At 40.1% G+C, this 26,028-nt stretch overlaps 1 protein-coding gene across 2 annotated transcripts in view; it reads right to left on the reverse strand.

Moving 5' to 3' along the window:
- Positions 1-25,776, reverse strand: part of Xkr4 (XK related 4) — a 374,383-nt gene extending 348,607 nt beyond the window's left edge. For both annotated transcript variants that reach the window (XM_076924281.1, XM_076924282.1), the window contains exon 1: positions 24,774-25,776. In XM_076924281.1, coding sequence (XP_076780396.1) covers positions 24,774-25,570 — 797 coding nt within the window. In that variant the 5' untranslated portion in view covers positions 25,571-25,776. The remainder of the gene's footprint in view (positions 1-24,773) is intronic.
- Between the last annotated feature and the right edge of the window lie 252 nt (positions 25,777-26,028).

Genomic DNA, 26,028 nt, shown 5'->3' on the forward strand with positions numbered 1-26,028 from the left:
ATATCCAATAAAAAAATAAAAATAAAGTACACTTTTTCTTTTCAAGTCTACTGCAACTGGCTTAAGTAGAGAAAGATTTAGTGCAAGATATTTAGGGAGTGGTCAAGCAATCAAGCACAGATGTCCCAAGGCCAGGAGAAATGTAGCTGGGCACAGAGGCTGCTGAGCCACAGGAGGAACACAGAGATGGACAAGATATCACAGTCCCTGTCAGCATCCCAAGAAAATCAAAGCACAAGCTGGTACCCAAAGTCTACACTGCATCCTGGGCTTATTCTGACAGTACTGCCCTCTGGACTGCATGAAAAGGTTGAAGCTTTTACTGTCTCTTATTTTTTTTTTTTTTCATAGCTTTCCAGTGTCTGTCACCTAAAATGTAAAGACGAGAACCAACATGGCTGAATGAGAAGCCAGCTCTATGATCGTCTATATAGACTAAAACCTCAAGCACTTTGGGGCCACTTTAAGAGGCTCAAGAAAGTGCAGTGACACAGCTAAATACAGATTTTAGATTGTGTGAAAACTCATAGGATTTTAGACAAGACGATTGATTCACTTGTCTTTATTTTCTTTATGAACTGTCTCGGCATGTTCTTGCCTCACTTTTCATGGATTATTACTTGTCAGTTTTTCTGATGACTTGGTGAGAATTTTCTTGAGACAATGTAGCTCTTTGAAATCCCTTTCCCTTTAGCTGCTGCTGACTTTCTTTATATTTTGCAAAAGGAGTTTACAGTCTTCATAGACAAATCAACTCAACCTATTTGTAAGGGAATAAAAACACCAACACGCTGACAATTTGCAAACCAACAAAATTTAACAACTGTGTCACTATCAAACAAAGCAAAAGAAAACGAAACAAGAACCTTGATAAATCAGACTTTTTTGAAAATTGCTAAATTTTGGTATATTTATTTTTCCCATCCACAGAATTTCTAGAAAAAAATAACTTCCTGATAGCAGAGCCTAGGTTCCTGTTTCGCACTCTGATGAGTGACTAAGGGTGATAGTCCAAGCCCAGGGAAACTATTCCTGTAGAAAGGACAATGATCCTGTGTTACACTCGAAAAACCTCACGTAGGGTTTTCACTTACAAACAAGGATACCGAGAAAGGCTAGGATGGCATGTGTCTCAGAAAAGAGGCAAAGCACAGCTGGACTTTTATGCCATTCCATGCCTAAATGACATCTGAAACGGAGAATTCATTTACAAGTTATAGAGATGAATTGTAATAAAAATACATATAGTTTTAAATGTTCTTGAGAATATGTGCTTTAAACTATAAAAACTTAACTAAACTAGTGAAAGGATACACTATTATACAAGTAGAAACAGGTTAACAACAATTGGTTTTAAATCCACTGGCAGTCAGGTGTTAGAAACAAATTAAGAGAGCCAGAAATTGTCAAATGGTTAAAGCCTCTTTGGCCCTGGCATGGGTGTTGGAGTATTCTGTTACCTCTAGGAATTCCAACAGTTGAGGACAAAGGGAGAAGTTTCTGCTCTGTCATGGCCACTTATAGGTCTCAAGACCATCAAAGGAGGGGCTGAAACAGCAGGTGCAAGTGAATGACCAAGGACCTCAGGAATAGACAGCATTCTTGCTGCCTGGAAAAAGCTGGCAGTGCAAGCAGGCAGAACCAAATCTAGGTATGTGTTTGGAAGCTGAGCAGTACAGTGTTAAGATTATAGCACTAGAAGCAGCAAGCTGTCTCAGTGGATAAAAGCACCCACTACCTGCCTGAAGACCTAAATTGTTAGATCTCTAGGAACCACATGGTAGAGAGAGCAGACAGACTCATATAGGTTGTCTTCTGACCTGCACAAGCCCCACATGGCACATGAACCTCTCCAAGCTCCCCACACACATAAATTATAATGTAATTTAATTTAAAACTTCTTTGTTAAAAATTTTTGAGTAGTGTGGTCCACAAAGGGACAGTCCACAGTTACTAGTCTTCATGGTGCTGGAAAGACGTGACAGTGGTTAAGAGCATTTGCTGCTCTTTCCACAGACCTGGGTTCAGTTTCTAATATTCACATGATGGCTAGTCTCTGGGGATCTGACTTTAGATTTCACTAGGCCTCCACAGGACCTGCCCATTGATGGTTCCTATAGATACATACAGGCAAACATTCATATACATAAAATAAAGATAAATCTTAAAACAAGACAAAAACACAAAACCACATGAGATTTCAGTTTGTTTTACTTATAGTGGCAAGGGGCAGAAGGATTACTATAAACTATTGTTCAGGTGACAAGGGAATAATTGAAAAGAGGGTAGCTTGGCATTTTTATTCCTTAATCAAGCTGTTAAATGATAAATGTAGTTTTCAAATCTGGAATAAAGGTGCACATTTCCTCATCTGCTCAAGCTCACTCCACAAGAGAAAATAAGAATAGGGCCACCTGTTGTAATTAATCATGACTGTCACACAGAGGCATGGCGTCACTCCCTACAAACACATAGGCAGGAGCATGTCCTACACACTTGTCTCTGAGGCTTCTGGGAGTGAATAAAACTAACATCAGGGCCAAACAACCCTCTGTTAAGGGCTGTTTGGCTTAGTGTGTGATGGAAGGTACTCAATATTCTCAATGGTTGCTAGTCTTGAGATGGTCTCAAAGGAAATTAACAGGCAACTTTAGACAGCATAGAGTTACTGGAACTGTGATGCCTTGTGGTTCTTTCTCCAAGTTCACGTTTTGAGCTCAAAGTCTGTCTGATGCTGCAGAAAATTTCTCTTTCCATCCACTGGATAATGTCTACTATAATACCTGACAGGCATCAGGTGTAGCACTGACAATGCTTCATGGAGTTGGGTGGACATTTGCATGGATTACCATGCCACAGGCAGGATGTCATTCACGTGTAAAATAGAACAAATAGAAATTAAAAATGCATCTAACTACTGTTAGGATGAGGGTAAAGTCTTCCAGTAGTTTAAATTTTAATTCCACTCATTTAATCAACCATTTGGTACCTATCATTAGACACTGTCTTAAATGCTGAGGGGATCCAGGAACACATCTGTTGCTGTCAATAATAATAATAATAATAATAATAATAATAATAATAATAATAAGTCTCAGAAAGTGGCAGCATTAAGGAATGTAACTAACAAATGTGCATCGGCCTGAATTAATAACTTGCTGTAGCCCACAGAAAGTAGGAGAGGTTCCTGAGCAAGTATAAGCCCCACAGAAAGTATAAGCCATCTCCCCTCAAATGCTGGATCCCAGTGAGCACATAGGAAATCTGCCCACAGACCCTGGGAACCAAGGGGTCATGGCCTCCCTCCCTGTCCTGGCCCTATTCTATATTTATTTCATTTCTTCACATTTTTGTAGAAAAACTCTTTCCTGCATCCAAAGTGAGATCACAGAAAAGCTTCAAGTGGCTGTGGGTTAATTGGTACAATAAAGAAAAAGGAAAAAAAAGAAGGAAGGAAGGGTAGAAAGACAGAGAGAAGAGGAGAAGAAAGGAGAAAGAATGAAAGAAAGGAATGAGAAAAAGAAAGAGAAATGAAAATGAGAAACAGAGAGAGAAAGGAGAGGGAAATCAGAGAGAGGAGGCATTTTGTCACAGATCACACAACCTTGAGATTAGGACCAGATATCATGTGAACCAGATATCATGTGAACAGTATTCTTTATTATTACTGCATGTCATGCCTGAAAGTAGATTTTCAGAGACTTTACTTCTAAGTCAGGCAAATTGTTACTTTCCCCATGAAGCACTGAAAAGCCTACATCTTTACCAAGTCTCTGAAACAAATCCAGAGCCAGAAAGAGTTACACACTGCCCACTCATGAGTAGTACCTTCTTTAATTACACACAACTTATTTTCACTACAGAGAAGCAAAGGTCTCAATCCTTTTAAAAGCTAGGAGGCCTCCACCAGATGAAATGACTAATTCTGTTTGATGAAATCAGGAAGATGTTAATGTCTTTCTCAGTCAGATAGCTATTTGAGAATTGTCAGAACACACCAAAACACCACACAAAACTTCAGTTTCCTGAATAACCTGTCAACAATTATAAACCTACCTACTCCTACAACTATTAGAGATATAAAACCAGCTCAGTAACAGAGCGAAATGAATATCAGTTCTTCACATGAACAGGTGTAAGTAATGCTTGTTTGACACCAGACACCAGCATTTATCACAAAAGTGTTTTTTATCAAGAATTAGATGAACTGGAAAATACTCAACTAAATAACTTGGGTAAATTATTCACATGGGGCTAGGCAGTGGTGGTACATTTAAAACTGGCACTCAGGACGCAGAAGCAATCAGATCTCTAAGATCAAGGTCAGCCTGGCCTACAGAGTAAGTTCTTGGACAGTCAGGATTATGGGAAGAAATCCTATCTTGAAACACACCAAAAAATTATTCACATGGCCCACCATTTTCGCCACTCATTCAATAGATGAGAAAAACGTAAGTAATTTTATGCCTTTAAAAATTACAAAAATAATTCTTGATATAATTATTACAATTCAAATAAAGACCATAACCATTTCTCTCTCTCTCTCTCTCTCTCTCTCTCTCTCTCTCTCTCTCTCTCATGCATGTGTACATGTATGTATGTAGTGTATATTCAGTATATTAATGTGTGTGTATGTGTGTATGGGTATGTGTGTGTGTTGAGCCTTGGACTAGGTAACTCCATTTAACCTGCCACCTTCAGTCACGTAGGACACAGGTAAAGGGCGTGATTAACAAGCCTCCACCTCCAGAGATTTAAATATTAATGAATTATCAAAAGGCCAGGGACATAGCTAATTAAGTTATTTCCTTCCCTTTCCCCCCTTTCTATAAAATTAGTCTCTCCTGGCTTTTGTTGGGGAAGCACCTATCGCTTACATCCATTTACCATGCCATGAACAATAAAAGCTTTGGAAAACCGGACTCCACGTGTAGCCTGATCTGCCTGATCTACCACCTCCAGGTTCCCAGCCTTTGGAAACTTGAGCAGCCCACAGCTAGCCCTCGGCGGCTGTACCAATGTGGGACCCTCCACCGGTGACGTGGGAAGCCCGCCCGGACCCTGATGCCAGACCGCCCTGGGACCTGGCCGCTGACCGCTGGACTCCCTCTTTCCCCTGCCCGTGAGATTTCTTCCCCAAATGTGTGTGTTCACTGTGCAATTTTATCCTAAAAGGAAAAGCACTTGTTTATTTGCTGTGGGTTACTGGCTTTGTTTTGAGACAGGTGTCATGTAGCCCAGGCTAGCCTTGAACTCCTGATTTGATTTCCCCTATCTCCCAAGTACTGAGGTTATTGTTAGGTATCAACCACCATTAGTTTATGTGGTGCTGAGTATTAGAACATGAAGTTTTATGCATGCCAGGCAAGCTAGTCTAACAGCCCCATAGAGCTGCTTCTTAAAGTAATAATTACTAAGCAAGTTAATTTGTCCACAAAATTAACTTAAAATTATCTTAAAAATAATTCCAAAAGTATATGAAAATTTTTCTTCTAACACTTTCTTCTTTCACCTTAAAAAAAAGAATTGACACTAGAACTCAATATCTGGTGTCTTAGAATAATTTCATAATTTCAATTATAACTACCTAGTAGAATAGTATTCTAGTATCACTAGGATAATTTAGCTTTTTAATAATTTATGATGTATTGACAAGAATTAACTATGCCATTTATATGATGTAGCACAGATCCTAAGTAATAAATGACTAACTAGTTGTATAGTGTCTGCAACTGGAATGTGTTTGTGGCATCTGGAGTCTTCATCTGTTCCCCTGACAGAGCTTCATCTGGCATATGGGGCAGGTCAGGTGCTCAAGAGTTAGCAAGAGTGGGATGAAAGCTGGTGTGGGCATTTTGGGATACAGTTAGCAAATTTCTACAAAAATGACCACTCCTCTCCTATGTAATCCAGTAGATGGGCTACTTAGATTCAACAAAAATATGAAACTTATGAAAATTTATGTCCATGTAAAAACACTGCATGTAAATATTTATTGAAGCTTTTTTCGTAATTAGTACAAATTGGAAACAGTCAACATATCCTTCAGTGGATGGATAATAATAAACTAGCGATTAATTCATATAATGGAATGTTATTCACAAGTTTAAAGAGGTAAGTTGTCAAGCTACCAAAGATATGGAGGAACCCCAAACGCACACTGTGGCGAAAGATACAATAGACAGCGACATACAGGTGTGATTTCAACTGCAGGACACTTTGAAAGAAAGAAACTATAGATAGACACAAATATTGGTGAGTTTGAACATCAGGGGCTGGAGCAGAAGCCAGGAGGATAACTAAAGAGAGCAGAGGGGATTTGGGAGGGGAGAGTTAAAACAATCAGTATAGTAATGTAATGGCAAATACATGTCCAAAAACACTTCTTAAGCCCATAAAATATTCAATTATAGGGTTTTGCCTTACAATGACGCGTGTCAATAGTCATTCTAATTGGAACAAATACACCACACTAACACAACAGAGGAAACTGCAAGTGGCATCTGGGGAAAGTGACAGGGCACAGGGGATATTCTGCACTTTCTTGACAACTTTTCTGTAAACTTACTGCTCAAAGGAATTTACAGCGGAATAAAAGGAAGGGGTCTCAAAAGTCCTGGAAGACTGTTTACTGAGCGGTTTTGAGCCATGACATAAAAGCATCAAAGGGAGAAGATTTATCATACCCTAATGATTTGAATGGCTCATACCCAGGGGTCCCTGTATTTCATCTACACAGGTCTTATCTAGGTTTGAATTCACCTTCCTGCACAGGAAACAAAGCAAAAAACATCTTCTGACATTGGAGCCTGAGCAATAGTCAAAGTGGAAACGAAATTTTGACCAAGGTCTTTTTTGCCTCAATGGGAAACTCATAAATAAATAACAAAATTAGGCATCTCTGGGTCAGGAGATGGGTCACTCAGCAGACTGGGTTCCATGAACCGACAACTTCTCTTGAGAATGTTCCAGCTAACTTGGATGTTCGCAAAAGTCAGCCCTCCTCATGTGCTCGTGTTAATAGCCATTGTGCAAGTTCAGGGTGGTTATTACTGACTTGTCACACGCCCATTAATTATCTACTACACTGTATTTAGATGTAGTCTGGTAAATCTTTTTAATTGCCTAGGCTGCATTTACCAAGCATCTTTATTTAACAGGCTCCCAACTCTGTTTATGTTTATGCTTTTATCGATAACTCATTAGAGTCTTTAACTACTACTACTCAACTCTTTACTGATAACTCTGTAATGCCCACCTCCCTGCTTTTATTTTGTTCATTCATTATAGCGTATTTTAACGTTCTTAAGTCCTACCCCCAGCCATGTTTTCATTTCCCTAACTCTGAGGAGCACACGGGTACCTTCCTCCAGCACTGTTAAACTCAGGTTGTAAAGTAGCACTCTACAAATGTGTTTGGCTGCATCCTGCGCCTCTCCAGTCTCTCCACTACACTCAAGGTTGCTTGTCTAAAAAAAAAAAAAAACAAAAAACAACAAAAAAAATTAAACCAAGTTCAGATCCCTTTGAAAGTCACTCATAGCCTGTTGTTTTAGCCCTTTATATAATAAAGAAATGTCTCTATGCCCATTGTGATGGTTCGTATATGCTTAGCCCAGGAAATGGAAGTATTAGGATGAGCAGCCCTGTTGCAATAGATAGGGCCTTGTTGGAGTAGGTTTGTCACTGAGGGAATGGGCTTTCAGACCCTCCTCCTATCTGCCTGGAAGCCAGTCTTCTCCTAGCAGGCTTAAAATGAAGATGTAGAACTCTCAGCTCCCCCTGGACCATGACTACCTGTACTCTGCTGTGCTCTCACTTTCATGATAATGAACTGAATCTCTGAAACTGTAAGCCAAACTCAATTAAATGTTGTCCTTGGTCATGGTATCTGTTCACAGCAATGAAACCCTAACTAAGACACACATGTTCTTTCCTTTCTGCTTGGTATTTGATCAGTTATAACTCAGTAACTCCCACTTACCCTATTTTATCAAGCAGTTCTGCCCCTGACCTTCAGGATGTAGGCCACCTTTGTACAATAAACTATTAGAAATTACAGAAATGCTTGCAAGCCAACGAAAACCTGGATACTCACATTGTACTTATCATTAATCTTATGAGCATGGAGACTACATGGAATGAGCTCTTGATATTATTTATTAAGTAAGTTTTCTGACTTAAATAAAATCATAGTCATTCTTTTCAGGATATTATACCAACTACTTGATCATGTATGTTCCCATAGGACAAGATCAGGAAGATATAATGAAGACACAGATATGCATTTTTCTTAAAGCATAAAAGACTTGGAACCAAAAGAAAATTAAATAAATAAAAACTTATATTTTTTTAGATAAAACTATTGGGAATCACCTAGTATCTTTGGTATAATTATGCTTTGCAAAAAAGTGCCATTGAATTAAAAAGCAAAATGATACTGGATGTGTTAAATAGAATGTTACCAAAACAATAAAGTAGGCTCACCCTGCAGCTAGAGAGCCTTATCAACACAAGTCTTTCCACATTCAAGGGGCACCTTGGATTTCTTTTGATTGTTAAATGTGTCTGATTCTGAACATTTTAAACCACTTGCAAATCTTCTAGCATTTGCATATGCTGGTCCTTTGAGAGAGATCTCATGAGATGAATTCCAAGTAATGTCACATACTTGAAGAGAGGGTAAAGGAGGAGAGAGGGGGAGTTCTCCTGTGCCTGTGTGCCTGTGTGCCTGTGGTAGAGTTAATTCTCAAGTTATGAAATATAACACTAGCATATTTGAAGCATGACTGCCTGAAAATGAGAATATAAATACAGGCTAATTACATACTATTCACATAGGAATGGACCTTAAACAGTATTCTTTTTTTTAAAAAAAAGTCATAAACACACATATTAAAAGAGGTTTGATGGAATTGTTCTACATTTGGGAGACAATATAGTCAACTATATACCCTATGGTAGCAAATTAAAACTCTAGTTCTAGGAATGAATTACCTCTTTTGGACTTGTTAGCCAATGGGATCACAAAGATCTCTACACATTACAGGATCCCCTGTAAACTTAGTGGGAAGACAATATAGCTGAAGACACATGTTTGAAGTATAGAACATGAAGACACTTGAATTAGAATGCCTGAGGAGAGCAAAAATTTGGATCTCCCTTAGGCAGTTAAGAACCACCCAACAAGGATACTAGGAACCAAAATCATTTTCTGAAAGAGCAGTAAGTACTCTTAATGGTTCGGCTGTCTCTCTAGTTCTTACTTAGTACTTTTTAGTCAAACATTTCTCAATGGAAACAATATACATCTTGTTCCTAATAGGTATCAAATAACCATGAAACATTATGGATGTAAGTGATCCACAATTCCTGTACTTGAAATTTGATCTGTCACATCAGTATCAGTCGTAGTTTAAAAAAAAAAAAAAAAAAAAAAAAAAAAAAAAAAAAAAAAAAAAAAAAAAAAAAAACCCAACCCAGGACAATAAACAAGGATGTTTCCCTGAGTACATAATTCAATAAAGTATGTAATGAGAATCTGTATGTTAAGTGTAGAACTGCAAGGGACATTGGATGACCTGACTCTGCACTCGCTTATTTTAATGTACAGAAAATAAAACCAAAGCCAAGACTGTGTGTTTTCTATTCTCATTGTTAGAGTAACATTTATTGTTGGTCTTGACTAGTTCCTACTGGTGTCATAGTAAAAGCAAACTCCCTGAGGTCATCAGCATAGTTGGCTAGTTTGAAAGGTAGGGAAATGCTTCTCCACCTCACAGTCTTATATTAGTCTCAGAATAGTAATAAAGAGAGGAAGCTTGAGACTTGAAGGTAAGTGTGGATGTTTGCTATTTGGTCCCCCTGAAAACCCAGGCAAGTCTTTATTCTGTTTTGAACCTCAGCTGGGTCATCTTACAGGACAACTACAGTGGTGTTTGCAAAAATACCATCTGTAATGTCCTTACCAAATGATGTTTACTGTATATCAAACAAGCATTATTGTATACCAAACAGGCATTAAGCAGAGGAAAGGTAGGAATCACAATAAGCTTCCATTCAGAAGGGGATTTTTGTCTCCCAAAGAATCAGAATACATCAGCAGGTCATTTATTTTGTAAACTCCATTGTTGACCTGCATAAGGAAATTAACAGCACACTGTCCTTCCCCTGGTCACTTCCAGTGAAGTCTTCCTAGTTATTGGAAACATTTCATTTTAGACTTCCATCTTCTCTTTCCTCCAGAAGCTCTGACATTCCTGAGCCTAACAATGTCTAATAGAAACAGAATGTAAATTTCATATGTAATTTTATATAATAACCACATTGTAAAAACAGAAAAAGAAGGCTGGGTATATAGTTCAGTGTATGTTTAGTAAACACAAGTCATTGGCATACACACCACACACACACACACACACACACACACACACACAAAAAGTCAAGTGAAATTTATTTTAATCATATATTTTATTTAACTCAATAAACATAAACTATCATGAGTTTAACCTATAACCAGTGTGAAATAATGATTAGACACCTATTATTGTTTTGTCACGCCAAGTCTTTAAAGTATCCATGTGTTTGACACTCAGTCACATCTCAGTAGGAAACAGATATATTTTAGATGATTGGTAGCCTTTTGTCAACTATAGTTAACAGAACAAAACCCCACAGAGCCTAGGGCCATTACTATAACCTTCTGATTAACATCAGCTTCCCCAGTGAGGACTGAGTACCTAAAGGAGGGGGATGGATCCTGGTAGCAAGAGTAACAAGACAGCAACATAACAGGCTGCAGAAAGGAGAAGCCAGGGGAGAAGTATTTAGAAAAGTAACACTTCTGGGATGGCCACTCTTCTCTAGCCTGCTAATGTAAATGGAAGAAACTGATCCATGCACAGATATAATATGTACTAAGTCACCATTCTTACTATCATCCCATTCTAATGTATAGACATAGGGCAGACAAGATGGCTCAGTGAGCACACAAGCCTGTTGACCTGGATTCAATCCCTGGAAGCCATATAAAGTTAGAAGGACAGAACTAACTTCAGAAAGTTGGTCCCCTGATTTCCACATGCACTTTGTGACATGCATGTCCCCACCAGCAAGCACATACAGATGATAGAAGTAAAATACATTTAAAATAAAATAAAACAAAAACATCTATTTTGTCATTTTGTTGAAGGCTGCATTTCTCAGTTGGGAGGACACTAGCACAGTTATTTCTCATACCATGCCTGTGTTTTGAGGGCCACATAAATTGTGAGACAGTGAACTGCATGGCAGTGTTTGTTCATCAGAAAACACTGCACATTACTGTACATTAATACCTAGATAAATAGAATTTATAATTGTTTTAGGCCTAGAGATACAGTTTCTGTTTCAGCCTTCTTTCCCAGTATAGACAGTATAGAAATGCAAACTGGGGAACCTCCAGAAATGTCCTTCCTCTGTACCAAAGGGAAACTCATGTTGCCTTTGTTGAAATTCAAGACAATTTCTAATTCAGAAAAATATGAGTGGGGTGCCACTACAAGCACACTCTGCTTCTCTGAGCAAATGCATGTCATTTGTACCACATTGTATCCTCCCAGCATCTCTTACTCTGCATCGCTTGCTTTCCTTAGCATCCACCTCCTACACTGCCCAAGTGTGGTACTTTTCATACCACCAAGCTGACAGTTCCTTCTATCAAGCCAGAAATTACACAGGACTTTGACCCTATATGAGCCTGCAAGACATCAAATTAACTTCATAGACGTCAATTCTCAGACATAAAAAAACGTGAATCCTCAGGCATTTCTTAAAGTGTGTGTGTGTGTGAGAGAGAGAGAGAGAGAGAGAGAGAGAGAGAGAGAGAGAGAGAAAGAGAGGGGGAGGGAGGGAGGGAGGGAGGGAGGGAGAGAGAGAGAGAGAGAGAGAGAGAGAGAGAGAGAGAGAGAGAGAGAGAGAGAGAGCATATGTGTGCACTTGAGTGCAGGTACCTGTTGAGGACAGAGAAGGCATTGGATACCTTGGATATGGAGTTATGGGTGGTTTTGAGTTGCCCAATGGAGGTGCTAGGAAATGAACTCGGGTCTTCTTTAAGAACAACTAGTGTTCTTAACCAGTGAGCAATCTTTCCAGCCCCAAACCCACAGACTTTAAATAAAGGTTTAAATGTTTTGGTTCATTCACTAGAAGAAGACTTCATATTTTTCGCTTAAAGTATTAGCTACAGAGCAATTTCTCTGTGTGGTGGAGGTGGAAGTGGGGAGTGAACTTGCCCGAAGGCACCCGTGGGTGCCAAGTGTCTAAGCGACAACTCTCACCATCATGCTAGATGAGCTAACTTTGTAACAAAAGACAAAAGACAGTCATGATGTCTAGATCACCCATTTCCTGATAAATTCCAACTCAAATTACTCTTTCCAGACCACTTAAGAGGAGTGGTTCTACCTCTGAAATAACAGGTAATTCCTCATATTTTTCAAGTTCTTGTGCTTACTTATCACCTGGATCCTTTTTACAGTGCGGGTCATTATTCATTAAGTCTGGCGTGGAACAGAGATTCTGTTTTTCTGAGAGGCCCCCCAAAGCTGTACATGCATAGGTCTACAGCACCCCCAGTAGCAAGGCCACAGCTCTAGTAGTACTTAAGGCAGACTGGGAGGAGGAACCTGCTCATTCTTTGGCTAATAAATTTGGAAGCATTTTCTTTTCACATACTCTTATTATAAATTTAAACACATGCATGTGGAACCATAACTAAAGGCTTACTACTGCTCACTTATTTTTGTTCTAGTCCTGGAAAATGACGACAGTGACAAAATAGTAATTTAGTCAAGAGGCTCTTAATGGCTTTGTATGTCAACAGTATTGTCAAATGTGAAGTTGTATGGGGTCTACCACTCCTCTTTGCAACGAAATTAGAACTAAACCTCCAATCTTGGCCTTCTTCTCAATGTCTGATCATGAAGAAACTTCATATTCAGAGCAAAAGTCAGACCAATTTCCCTCTGGCTATACATTTTGAAGCACCAGAGACACACTTTGCATGTGATGCCCTTAACTTTGAGTTATCACTCACCTCTAGTAAACACTGAAGGGACCTGTGCACTGTAGAGTGTTCCTTCCCAACCCCAGATTAGGCACAGAATACACCCAAAAAAAAAACCCAATTTTCTGCACAAAAGAAAAAAACTTTTATTAAACAAGATAGAAAGAGTGACTGAATCTGAATGGGCAGAAACAGTGGCAGTTGGCTTTGCAGGAGTGGCTTTTTATTTGCTTGTTTTGTTTTATTTATTTTGTTTTTTTGTTTACTTGTTTGTCTTTGAGACAGTTCTGGCTGTCTTGACCAGGCTGGTCTTGAACTCACAGAAGGTGCTGCGATTAAAGATGTGGGCCACCACACCAGGCCAGGAATAAGTTTTAAGGAAACAAAGGGGAAGTCTGTGCTAGGGTAAGTTGGCAAGTCCTCTTTGGACATTTTGATCAGTGTGGCCAAATAAGGAATTTTGACAGTTGGACCAGCTTCAGGAATGATGAAATGACCAAATAAAGGAGTCTAGTGGTTTAACAAGGGCAGGGGAGGCAAGACCCACAGATGCCATTTTGGGGCCTGTAAGAACTTTTCAAAGGCTGAGTATCCTCAATCTGCAAAATCTGAGTACGGAATTCTCCAACTCTGAAACCTTTTGAGTACGACTTGACACAGGTAGAAATCTCAGCCTGTGCATATGGATGGCGTTTTAGTTCAGTCTTTGTTGCTGCGATAAAACATCCTAACCAAACCAACTTGAGGAGGAAAAGGTTTATTTGGCTTACAGGTTACAAGTCCATCATCAAGGGAAGTCAAGGTAGAAACTGAAGGCAAAATCCTGGAAGCGAGAACTAAAGCAGAGGCCATGGAGATGCTGCTTATTGGCTTGCTCCTAGGCTCTTTTTCAACTTCCTATTTTATACAACCAGGACCACCTGCCCAGCAGTGGCATTGCCCACACTGGACTGAGTCCTCCCACATAAATCATCAATCAAATCATCAATCAAGACAATGCCCCACAGACATGCCAATAAACCAATCTGATGGAAGCAATGGGTCTCCTCTTCCCAGGTTTGTGTAGTTTGTGTCAAGTTGACAAAAACTAAACTGGACAAAGTGTTTGTGAAAGTTATGTCTGTTCTCTGATGTGTCAAGATATGCTAATTTGGCTTCATGGATAAAATTATTCTAAAATTATGCATAAAATTACTAACAGGCATACGTATAAAGTGCATTGGAAGCATATATGAAGTGTGTTCAGGCTTGGACCCCCATCTCTAAAAATTTCACTGTGCATATGTAAATATTCAGAACTCTATTAAAAATAGGAAATCTAAGCCACTTTTTCTCTCAAAAATTTAATTAAGGCACGCTTGACTTTTACCACAAGTTTATGTCTGTCCCTTGCTCTACATTCTCTCCATTAAATGATATGTACTTGTCTGGCCCCTCTGAATGGTCATTTCCTGCTTTCTTCTTATAATAATACAAAATTTTAGGTGTGTTTTTTGATGCTAAGGTCCTATTTCCCAATTGGTTCTTATCTGTCAGTACAGAAAACCACAGGCCAATTGCAGGACAGAAGGTACAGTTGGGACTTCCAGGTCCCTAGAGTGAAAGGAGAGACACAAAGAAGGAGAGAAAGTTTTGCCATGCTTTGGAGGGAGAAGAAGCCAGAAGCCATGTAATGTCTACTACTATAGGTGGGTGGTCAGGGATGTTTGGCAAGGGCTAGATGGGACTAGACACTGAAGTTTAGGGAAGGTGGGAGGTATGAAGCTAAAAGTATTGATAAGGGCTTATTTTTCAGTCAAGAGATAGTAGCACCCAGCAATTGTACCAAGAAGACAGGTTTAAAATGAACAACTTTGTGCGTGTCTTTTATCCATCGATTCAAGGGAAGCTGGGTTGGGGGCTGGTAGTGCAGCCACTGCCCAGAGCAAAGGCAGGTAGAGCAAAATCTCAAGTCAAAAGCCCTCCAACAGTACAGTCCACTTGCACTCTCAATATCGAGTCCATCTCATCAGTCTGAACACTTTTACAAGTCAACTTTGCTTCTTTTTACAATAGAATGGACACATCTAACAGAAACTTGGCCAGACACATGAAGCACCACTCTAAGCTTGGTGGTAACATAGTTTAATAATGCCATCATTGTCATTCCCTCACTCTTGCCTCTAAGATATGAAAACCCACCTACTAGATATGAAATAAAATTCTCTGGTTTTATTTACTTCTCTCTTTGCTAAATTTCTTCTTTCTCCAGCTAATAGAAGTAGAATTATGGATAGCTCTTATGTGCAAACCATAGAATGTTTGAGTATACTTATTCGATAACAGTATCAGGCTCCTCCCTCCCTACTCAAGTGATTTCAACCTTAAGGTAGGAAAATAACATTACTTTAACTAACTATTGCTATTGATTGTTTCAGCAAACTAGGAACACATCTAATGTATACACTCATTAGTCAGTGCCAGGCTACTTTCTTAAGTCTTGAATAAATGTTGAGCCAGACCATAGCTTTATCAGAGAAAAAAATGACAGGTTACTTGTGACTATAACTTTTAATAATGTATCTCCCCCAAGAAATATAAGTCCCCAGGAGACTCACTTCTCATTTGTGCTACAGTTGCAGCTCCAATGGTGATAAATTGTTTGGGGGAAGCCTTTTTGAATTGACCTACATTTTCTAAATGATGGTTATTAATTTTACTTTTGCAAAACAGGAAATTAATTAACAAGCTGAAAGTCTATTAAGACAAAAGAAGCCTTTCCAAGTTCTTATACCCTGCTTCCCTGAAGATTCCCTCTTCCATGTCATTGTCATAATGATACAATGCCATGCCGGGAACTAATGGCTGGCATTATGGGAGACTGCCTTGGAACTGTTATGTCCAACTGCCCCCCTGGCTTTGATTGTTTACTCTCTGCTACAAGAGAAATAGAAGATCTGAAAAGAGTTGAGCCTCGAACTAAGATCTTTATTCATGACTATTGTCAAAGCCACAAAGGAAAGGGAGGAGTCAAATTGTGCTTAAACATAAATGAAATCTCTCAGATTGGCAGCTCAGATAGGTGTCATTGTCTCATGTAAATAGAGTACGCTTGATAGGAAGTCAAAGCAAAGTCATCTAAAGTGTTTTACAAGGCATATTCTCTGTCTACCCCACTTTGCTACATGTGGGTGACTTTGTTTGACTCATCCTCACACACCCACACATTGCCCACTGTTGTGCTTGTACAAAAGGAATCCCCTGGCAGAGAGAGTCAGCATGTGTGTAAATTGAACCAAAGAAGCAGAACCAGTTCAAACAGCCTGCTTATGAATCACAAAGACTGGAACATACTTTGACATAATTCTCAGTTCAGAAATTTTAAAATAGGTGTATAAATTTTTTTCTACAACTTTTCAAATATCAAATGTTGGTATGGACTTAGAATTTATTCTAATAGGAATCTAGGTAGTTTCCACCCAAGAAAGGTTGACACATGTGGGTTTTTTTTTGTTTTTTTTTTTTTTTTGTTTTTTTTTTTGTAACAGAGTGCAATCTATCCCAGAATGGGCCCAAGTATGACATTCACAGAGAGCTCGAATTCAGTTTCCAGCACATTATCAGTAACAGTGTAATCCAATTTTAATTGTAAAGTAAATCTAGCTTTGGCAATGGTCATCTTACTAGCCTTGCAGAGAACTAGTTCAAAGCCTCAGAAGCATTGTTCTTATTTGTTAATGACAAAGCTCCAGCTGGCCACACTATGTATAAATGGCAATTTTGAATTCCCAAGTCTGTATGATACACATTTTGGAATTGGCGAATACAGCACTTAGCACCCATTTTCAATGCTTTAGTATGTGCTTTCACAAGAATAGTTTTTCTGATAGGAACTAAAATTTGAGAATGACATAATGTCAGGTGCATTACAGTTTATAGTTCTTTCCTCATATGCAAGTCATATCAGTTCATAGAAGTTCTGATACTATTACTATCAAATCTGAAAAGGCCACTGTAAATCTCTTGGACTTACAGAAACTAAAGAGTCTATCTTAAGGGCCCTGAGGAATTAGTGTGGACTACCTCATATATACACTCTGGAAATCAGATATATATAATAACTTATAACACGAACAGAATCAGGATTTTAGACTTGGAAAAAGACCTTAGATAATATTTGTGATCAAGGATAGCCTTTAAACCAGAATCTAAGAATAAGACCAATAAACTAAAAAAGATTGAAGCTTTGAGGAATTGTTGAAACTGTGCCAAGTCTTATGCACAGAGAGGCACATATCCTAGCAAACCCAGTTGAATCTTCAGCTACTTCATGGCTAAGCCATCTCAACTGAAACCAAGTTTAGTTCAAAAGAATAAGTGGCATCTGTAAATATCCCCATCAGTTGCAATCTAACTATAACTTTACCCATCTATTTGGGAGGTATAAAATCTAACAGCATCAGTTAAATCACCAATCTCATCCACCTTACTTTAGAGTCCTTTGACATCATCATCTTCTCTGTGTAAACTGTGTATATAGAATTAGGCTTTATGACAAGACTACAACTTTGAAAAGGAGATTGAAACCTCAAATGACCTCCAGCTAATTCCACATAAAAAGATATTATCAGTCATATATAAATAAGATTTAAACAAAACCAGTGATCCCAAAGCTTCCCCAAGCTTCCCCATGTATCAGCAAGATTAGAGCAGTAATCTGGGCTTGTAGATGCATTTTCTTCTGACAGAGAGTGAATATAAAAATAAAATTTACTCCTTCTTCCTTAGCATTTGCAAACTGAAAAGGAGGTAGGCTGAGTTATTCTATCCTTTCTAGAAAACACTGCACCTTTTCCAATACACTGAACCACTAAAAATCCAGCAAAACAACAAAGCAGCATGCTCAGTCTGGGCTTTACCAACAGTTCACAACAAGCTCAGTGAGATATGTTGTTGGTTTTTTTTGTTTTTTTTTTTTAATGTAAACCACTAAAAGAACTTCATCACTTTGATGGTCTCTTCCTCAATGGACTATGCCATAAAGGTATCTGAGATGTTTTCCAATAGATGTAATGAGGTGAGGTTTTGTTAGGGTGGTCAGATTCATGAAGGATCCTGGTCCAAAATATCAAGAGCAGCTGAGAATTGTTGAACATGATTTTCCTTGAGATCTAAAAGTTCATGAGAACTCTAAGCTCAGAGCAGACAAGTACATCATTTTCTCATAACTGGCTCTGTACACCACCTCACACTTCACACTGTAGAACAACCAATCCTATCCTAAGGCCTGAGTCTTGCCTTTGTGGGTCTAGTGAGTATGCCAATGCCTTTCTAAAACAGGTATAAGAAATGGGGAGTGTGATTAGGAAGGAGCATATAAAGACAAGTCACCGCACAGTTAAATGGTAATTTGCACTATTTAGACTTACAGACTATCCGGTTCCTTATTTAAGTTGTAAAGTATAACGTGTTTAGCAGCAAACATGTTGAAAACTTTGTCAATGTGAATTTTAATTTATTTAATTTTATGCAATGGGTCTTCGGCTTGTATGCACTACATGAATGTCTACTGCCAGCAGAGGTCAGAAGAGGGCATCAGATCCCCTGAGACTGCAGTTACAGCCAGTTATGAGCTGTCAAGTGGCTGCTAAGAATTTAACAACAGTCCTCTGCAAGAGCAGCTCATACTCTTTAACTAGTGAGCCATCTCCCAAACCCCAATAAGAATTTTTTTTAAGTAACTGATCAAAAACCTTCAAAGTTATTACTACCTAAATGATTAATAGATGATGTTCAAAACCCAGGGTATACAGTCACATAGGTGCTATATTCAGTCACCTTGTTAAGCTGAGCTGAGATGCTATGGAGGAATAAGTACAAGATGTTCACTTTTATGAAGCAAATACAGTCAGCTTTGGACTCTTCCTTTAGTTATCGAAAGGAGACCACACAGATATACCTACCAATGGTAAACTATTCCAAGTACGTGCACAGGGAGTTCTCTGTGTGTGGATTTATACCCATCAGCTAACTCAAAAATTACTCAGGGACATTGCAGGGATTTGTGATGCTCCAGGGAAGAGAGTGGGTCCATAAACCAACAGATAGCTTTAAACTGGATTGAAGGAAAAAAAGCTTTCTGTTTTCTTTACCCATGAAAAACTCGGTTTGGAGCTGAATATAATGATAGAAATGGTCACAACATCTCAAGCCCAGAAGAGAAATTGTCCAGCACACTCCTCCACACACAGCACACCCCCCTCACACAGCACACTCCTCCACACACAGCACACACCCCTCACACAGCACACTCCTCCACACACAGCACACCCCCTCACACAGCACACTCCTCCACACACAGCACACCCCCCTCACACAGCACACTCCTCCACACACAGCACACCCCCCTCACACAGCACCCCCCCACACAGCACACACCCCTCACACAGCACCCACACACACACACACACACAGCATACCCCTCTACTGGCAGCACACATGTCTCAGCCTTGGCTCTAAGTAGCATAGTTTTTAATTGCTGAGGCACCCCAATAACAGAAAGTAGGTGTTTTATCACTTAATTCCTTTGAAAATCTCGTTTCATGACTTCCATCCCTTTGTTTTTCTGTCTGTTTTTGTTAGTTTTATTGGTATAGATTCAAAAGTGCTCCACCACTGAAGCTACATGCTCAGCCTTCCCTACTCATTTGGCAGAGTGTTTCCAATGTGTTCCTCTCTTTCCATGAGAATTCTTCTCCTCTCATTGAAGCACCCTCAGATTTTCTTACTTCTTTCCTACTTCTGTCATCACTCCCAACTTTGCCGGCGATTTTTAGCTTGCTCCCTCCAACTGGGAATATTAAAATCTAGAATCTACACAAAACCATGTGCCCTACAGAGGATAATATGTAGATGTCTCTGTTTCAATGTCCACGTATGTAAAAATGGATGTACTACCTCAAACGTTAGTTGAGGATCAAACAAAAATAATAGAACAAGCTTTTTAGGGAAAATTGTTCCTAACAGATCAAGAAATGCAAATTATACAAAGTAAACTCCACCATATCCTACCATATTCTAGGGCAAGAGTTCTTTAAAACAACAACAGCAAACACCCAAATGTATTTTGGTACAGAGCCTCTTTTTTTTTTTTTTTTTTTTTTTTTTTTTTTTTTTGTATTTTCTATAGACAAAACTAAACAGTTTTTTTTTTTTTTTTAAAGAAATAACCCTTCAATATATGGGGTTTCTTTATATGCGTCAATAATACCTAAACTCAAGCCCTGTGATGTTCATGTATTTTATGAATGGAAGAGACATTGTTGAATCAGAGGAAAAATGATATCTCTTCTGAGACTTTCAACTGTGAAAAATTGCTTTGAATAAAACAATGTTGTAACACATTTGCAAACCCCTGTCCTTTATAATCCTTCAAAGATTCCTCCTTGACTTCAGAATAAAAATCTCGTTCCTTTTTCATTATCTAGTACAAAAAAAAAAATTTATTCAGTCTTTCTCTAGCTATTCTCCCGAGTTCTGCATTTGGGGCCCACAGTGTATCCTGCTCATCTCTTTGAATCAGCATTTATGCTTTGTGGTACTCAAGGCTATAAAGTGAATCACAGTGTATCACAGTGTTTTCTCATATTTAAACTTTATAAAGACATCTGCCTCATATGAAAGATCCAGGTTGTTTGAATTTCTTGTTTCTGTTGAAGGACTTAAACTTATTTTTCATGTATTTTGTGTATATTCTGTCTTGCTCACGAGAAAGCAGATACCACAATGTATATTTTATTCGCCTTTGGAAAGTTAGTATCTAGAACAGTGCTTTCACATTGTAGATATTCAATATAGGTTGATTAAATAAAATAATATGTATGTACAAACAAGGAACACAAATAGACAAAAAGTGGTAATTCAATTAACCAGAAAACAATGGCATCAGTATTGTCAGGATTCACTAATGCTGAATCAGTAAAGCACATATTTTAGTAGTTCACAGTGTGACCTATCTTCTGTCTCCTACATCTTTCTTATCTCTAGTACCAACATTATTTGCAATTGCCACTTGCATATTCTCATACAATGTACCACCTAATCATAAGAGCTATCATGTTATAAAGCTAGGACTCGATGACACAGCCCAGTGAAGTGGCCAGAGCAGTACAGGACTTCGACTGTGAGCACATGTCTCTAGTCTGCCCCTCTGTCTACTGAAGAGATCCCTCCACCTATATGAACTGCAACTCCCTTTCCACCTTCCAACCTCACAGCAGAAAATCATCGTTTTCACATACTGTTGTCATTATTATCCCAGTGGACACACGGAGTTAGCCAATTAATCCAGAGAGAACATCAACTTTAGAGTAAGACAATATGGTTCTGAATGCTAGATGCAATGTGAGTTATCAGAGTGACCCTAGAAAATACATAATCATTCTAAGCCAGTTCTCTTATACAAAGAGACGCTGACTGATCTCTTCCAGTTTACTGTAAACTTAGGAGATTAGAAGGTGAGAATTTACCATTTTCCAACAATATTACCATCACTGTTTTAACCCAGGCTTAGGAATAGCACAGAATAACTTTTTCCTTTGCAGACCACATTATTAAAGGCAGAGTTAACAGATGTGCCATTCATGATTCCCACTGGTTGATCTGCACTCTTAGTCATTCTGAAATTATATAAAGAGAATAATAAACTGCAGGCTCTCATTCATTTGCAAGCACAGTTTCTTAAAGCTATGGTTGCTCTTTCCATGTGGTAGCAAAAGCTCACTTCATTATTTTGTATGGCTCATTCCCAGCACTACCTCCTATGACTTTAAAAGCTTTCATTAATTTCCCATTAGTAAACTTTAATTAAAATGAACATGTATCATTGCTTTTAGCAGTTGTATTCATAATACATGTATAACACATGCAAATTTTTGCACAATGATTCAAGTGGCTTATTTCAGGACAAACACATGGATGTTATTTTAAAAGATTTTAACTATAGAAAGATTTTAGACTCTGATCCTTTCCTAAAATAACTACAGTTTCATGACAATGCAATGAAAGGTTAGCAACCTTGATAAAAATCTATCTTCTTCAACATGTTAAAGTATGAATAATGACCTCTGAGCTTTAGAACACTCAGTACCTTGGTGTTAGTGCAGTATTTGGATATAATGCTTTGAAAAGTAGACCTGGAATACTTCTAATTTAAAGATGTGTGGTGGTCGAAGATATTACACTGGATCCAATACAATAATCTTAGATGAGTCACCTTTTACTACTTATTATGAAAGGTACATGCCGCCCCACTCACAAAGTTTTCTTCAAATGTTTGAAGAAAATGGAGAAACTGGAACATATCAAAAAAGCATCTGAGTACTGAATTTCACATTCTTTCTCATTCTTTATAGTTACCTGCATTCAGTCAAAGAAATTTAGAAACATATTTTCAAAAAATAAAAAGGCTATTTTCAGGTCACAGTGTACAAGATTACCATGAGATTCCTCAAATATTTTAATCATAACAAAATAGTAGGATATACAGCAATTCAGATTTCCACGGTGACCATCTCATCAGACAGTGATGGCAAAGGCCTGATAATTCCAAAAAGAACAGTTCAACTCAGATGGGTCTATTACCAAAATAAGCCTCAGTGTCTCTCAGGAATATTTTTGTAGGGATCTAAACAAAAAAGGAGCCACATGTTCCGATAAGGTTCAGCCAGCAGTGCACTTGTCTGACAGCCTGTGGTCTCCTTTCTACGTCTAACCTACCCTTTGTCCCTCACAGGTCCATCAGACCCACTGACACAGTGGCTATTGTCTCATTGTGATATTTTTCTCCACATGTTTTCCTACTTCTCACTTTCTCAACCCAATTCCCTGAAGGGATGTGGCAGTATTTTCAATTCGGAAACTGTTTAGATTCAAAAGTGTAATAAACATTATAATTAAAATGACTTCTTCAGTTCACTGAGTTTGACCCCATGTGCATGAAATCTGCAGAAAATGTCAGTCTGTAGGAGGCATGCACAGGTGTTTAGTGACTATAACTAATAAGTACTTATGTTGCTGATTTACAGATAATTAAAAGGAAGTGATCTCAGAGTCTCTTATAAAGTTTTTGCAAGTTACCGAACAGGTTGGCAAGTTTTTGGTACCACGCTGCTACATTAAAACTGCTAATCCTGCACATCGGAGCCACTAAATAATTTCAGTACTTAAATTATCCTTCTAGGTCTTCCTCATGATTAAAGAAGAATATCCAGCCTGGGCCTTCCAATACTTGTCTGTAGTAAATTGAGATGCCAAGGTTAACCGATGTTTTAAACAGTCTCACTGGGTCTGAGATATACATGTTTCCACATCAGTTTGTCTGACAGTACACCATGTATCAGTTTACCAGAAAGTATCTTCTCTAACTTTCTAAGGCAAGAGGTCTAAGGCCATGCTCCCCCTGCTTTACAAATATTCGTTCTATCAAGAGCAATGGGATTACTACACTTACTCTCCTCAGATGAGGACACCGCTGTTCACCAGAAAGAAAAGAAGTGTGTGAATTTCTGCTACAAATGCTCTGAGATGTTTCCTTATGGGATATTTCATCGTGCCAATGGCTTACAATGTCTTTCAGGTGCACCGTACTGGTATTAGTCCACTTGGCAGGAAGTGTCCACATATCACACTACATCTTTACTAAGCTGCTTTAAAACCAAGGAGCCTCTAGAGTAACAGCCTCTATATTCTTCTATACACATATTTTTTAATGTGTTAAACATTGTATTTCAAAGCTTCTAAACACAGAGAAGTCAAAAGAACAGATTTCTGAGCATACTGTCCCACCATATTCCTACATCTGTGCAGTAATGCCTTGATGGCTCTACCCAGCCCAACAAGTTTAGTCTTGTACTTCAGTGTAGAAGCAAAGTGACAACTATGTAAAGAGACTTGGTGGATCAAGTGATAAGCAGCAAATCAGCCAATGAAAATGCACAATTAAAGTTTACCAAACGTGCTTGCTACCCGATTTCTAAAGGTTCTCAGTTACATGTGAAAGTAGACATAGGGATGCTGCAAGGTAATCAGAAGTGCACTACATATGTCATGGTCTCCTAAAGTCTGATCACTTGTGTGTGTGTGTGTGTGTGTATGTGTGTGCACCCACACACATACACACACAGTACATAAAATGATATATGTTGATTCATTATATATAATATATACGCCAAATATGTATTAGCACTACTTTGAGCTCGGTACTTCTTTAGTAGTTATCATCTCTAAGTGTGGGCATCGTTGAGCAGTAGCAATTCCTATTTAATTGAAATTGTAATCCTCCCCACCCCCAGCACAAAGAAATCCATCCAAAGTACAACACACTACAAATTTTACATAATGTTTTTTTTAGAAAGTGTGAGTGGAATCTTCTACTACTGAAATAATAAGTCTACAATCTGGGAAGAACTTGTAGCATATATAGAGACACTAGTGAGTCTATGCGAAGATGGGAAGCGTGACAGACCACAAACACGCTCGTGCCCTTCCTTGGCTTCTTTTCCCTCACCTAACATGAGTTAGGTAGGAAGCAGTTTAGAAAAGAAAAGAAAAAAAAAAAAAAAAACCCAAAAGAGTGACTTGATTTAGTAGTCATTATGGAAGATTTCATGCAAAAGCAGAACAGTGGACATGGTGGGCAGGCATGTAGGAACAGCAGTAGGCCCCCTCAACCCCCACCCTGATACAGTACCTCCAGATCTGCCCGAGCTGCAAGATGTGGATGAGTGACTGCAGGAGCCAGATGCAGAAGGAGCAGGACGCAGACCTGTGTTTGCCGCTGCTCCGGGTGGCCCCGTTGCCGTTGCTGCCGCTGTTGGTGGCGGCGATGTTGCTCTTGCTGGCGTTGGATGCTTGCCTCTGCGGCGTGGAAGGACGAGCCTCGCCTTCCCCGGCTGCAGACCCACTGCTGACCACCGTCTTGCAATCGGCTCCCGGCTGCTGGCAGCTGGAGGCGGTGGTCGCGGCGCTGTCCTCGGTGCTAAAATCGTGAACAAACCAGCGGAAGCTGAACACTTGCACAGAGATCGAGCCCAGCACCACGAAGAAGAGGGTGAGCCCAAACCACCAGCGCTGGCCGCGCAGGTAGTAGTCCACGGCAAGCCAGATGTCCGTTCCCACATCCGCGAAGTACACGGCCACGGCGGCCAGGATCCAGAGGCAGTCCCACAGCGAGTAGCGCCGCTGCTCCCTGCCCAGGCGCAGGCACAGCGCTGCCGAGCCCGCCCCACCGCCCGGGCCGCCGCCGCTGGAGCCGCCCGAGCCCGCCGAGCCACCGCTCCCCGAGCAGCAGCAGCAGCAGCGCGAGCAGCCACCGCCGTCCGGGCAGCAGCCGCCTCCAGCCGCCTCCATGTCCTCGGCTACGGACCCCGACGGCAAGCCTGGAGCCAGTCCTTGCACCGAGCCCGAATTGTCCGAGTTCTGCAGCGGGGTGAACGCCACGTCGCTGCTCTTCTTCATCTTCAGCCTCCCGTCTGACTTAGCGGCCATGATGCCTCGGCAGCGGAGGAGAGTCCTCCTTTAGCTGACACCTGTCCCTGCTGTCTCCTCCTCCCGCCACCTCCTCGCCTCGCCCCGGCTTCCTTCCCGGGCCGCGCCGCTCTCCTGCTCCTACTCCGGCGCCCGCTCGCCCGCCGCCGCCCGCGGGGCTGGGCGCTGGGCCCGGCTAGCCGCACGCTCGGGACCCGCAGGAGCGCCGCCTGGCTGCCTGCGCCGAGCCCAGCTGCTCGCGCCGGCCCGCGCGCGCCCCTGACAGCCGCCCGCGCTCCGCGCCGGCCCGGCCCCGCGGCTGCAGCACGAGCCGCCGCCGCCGCCAGCAGCAGGAGCAGCAGCGGCCGCCGCGGCGCTCCTCGGACCTACACATTCCTCTCCTCCCCTCGCGCGCGCTCCCTCCTCCCGCAGCCTCTCCTCCACCAGCTGACTCCGAGGGAGAGGATGACCTCATCCCT

The sequence above is a fragment of the Arvicanthis niloticus genome, chromosome 25, assembly GCF_011762505.2.
Source record: "Arvicanthis niloticus isolate mArvNil1 chromosome 25, mArvNil1.pat.X, whole genome shotgun sequence".
Lineage (NCBI taxonomy): Eukaryota > Metazoa > Chordata > Mammalia > Rodentia > Muridae > Arvicanthis > Arvicanthis niloticus.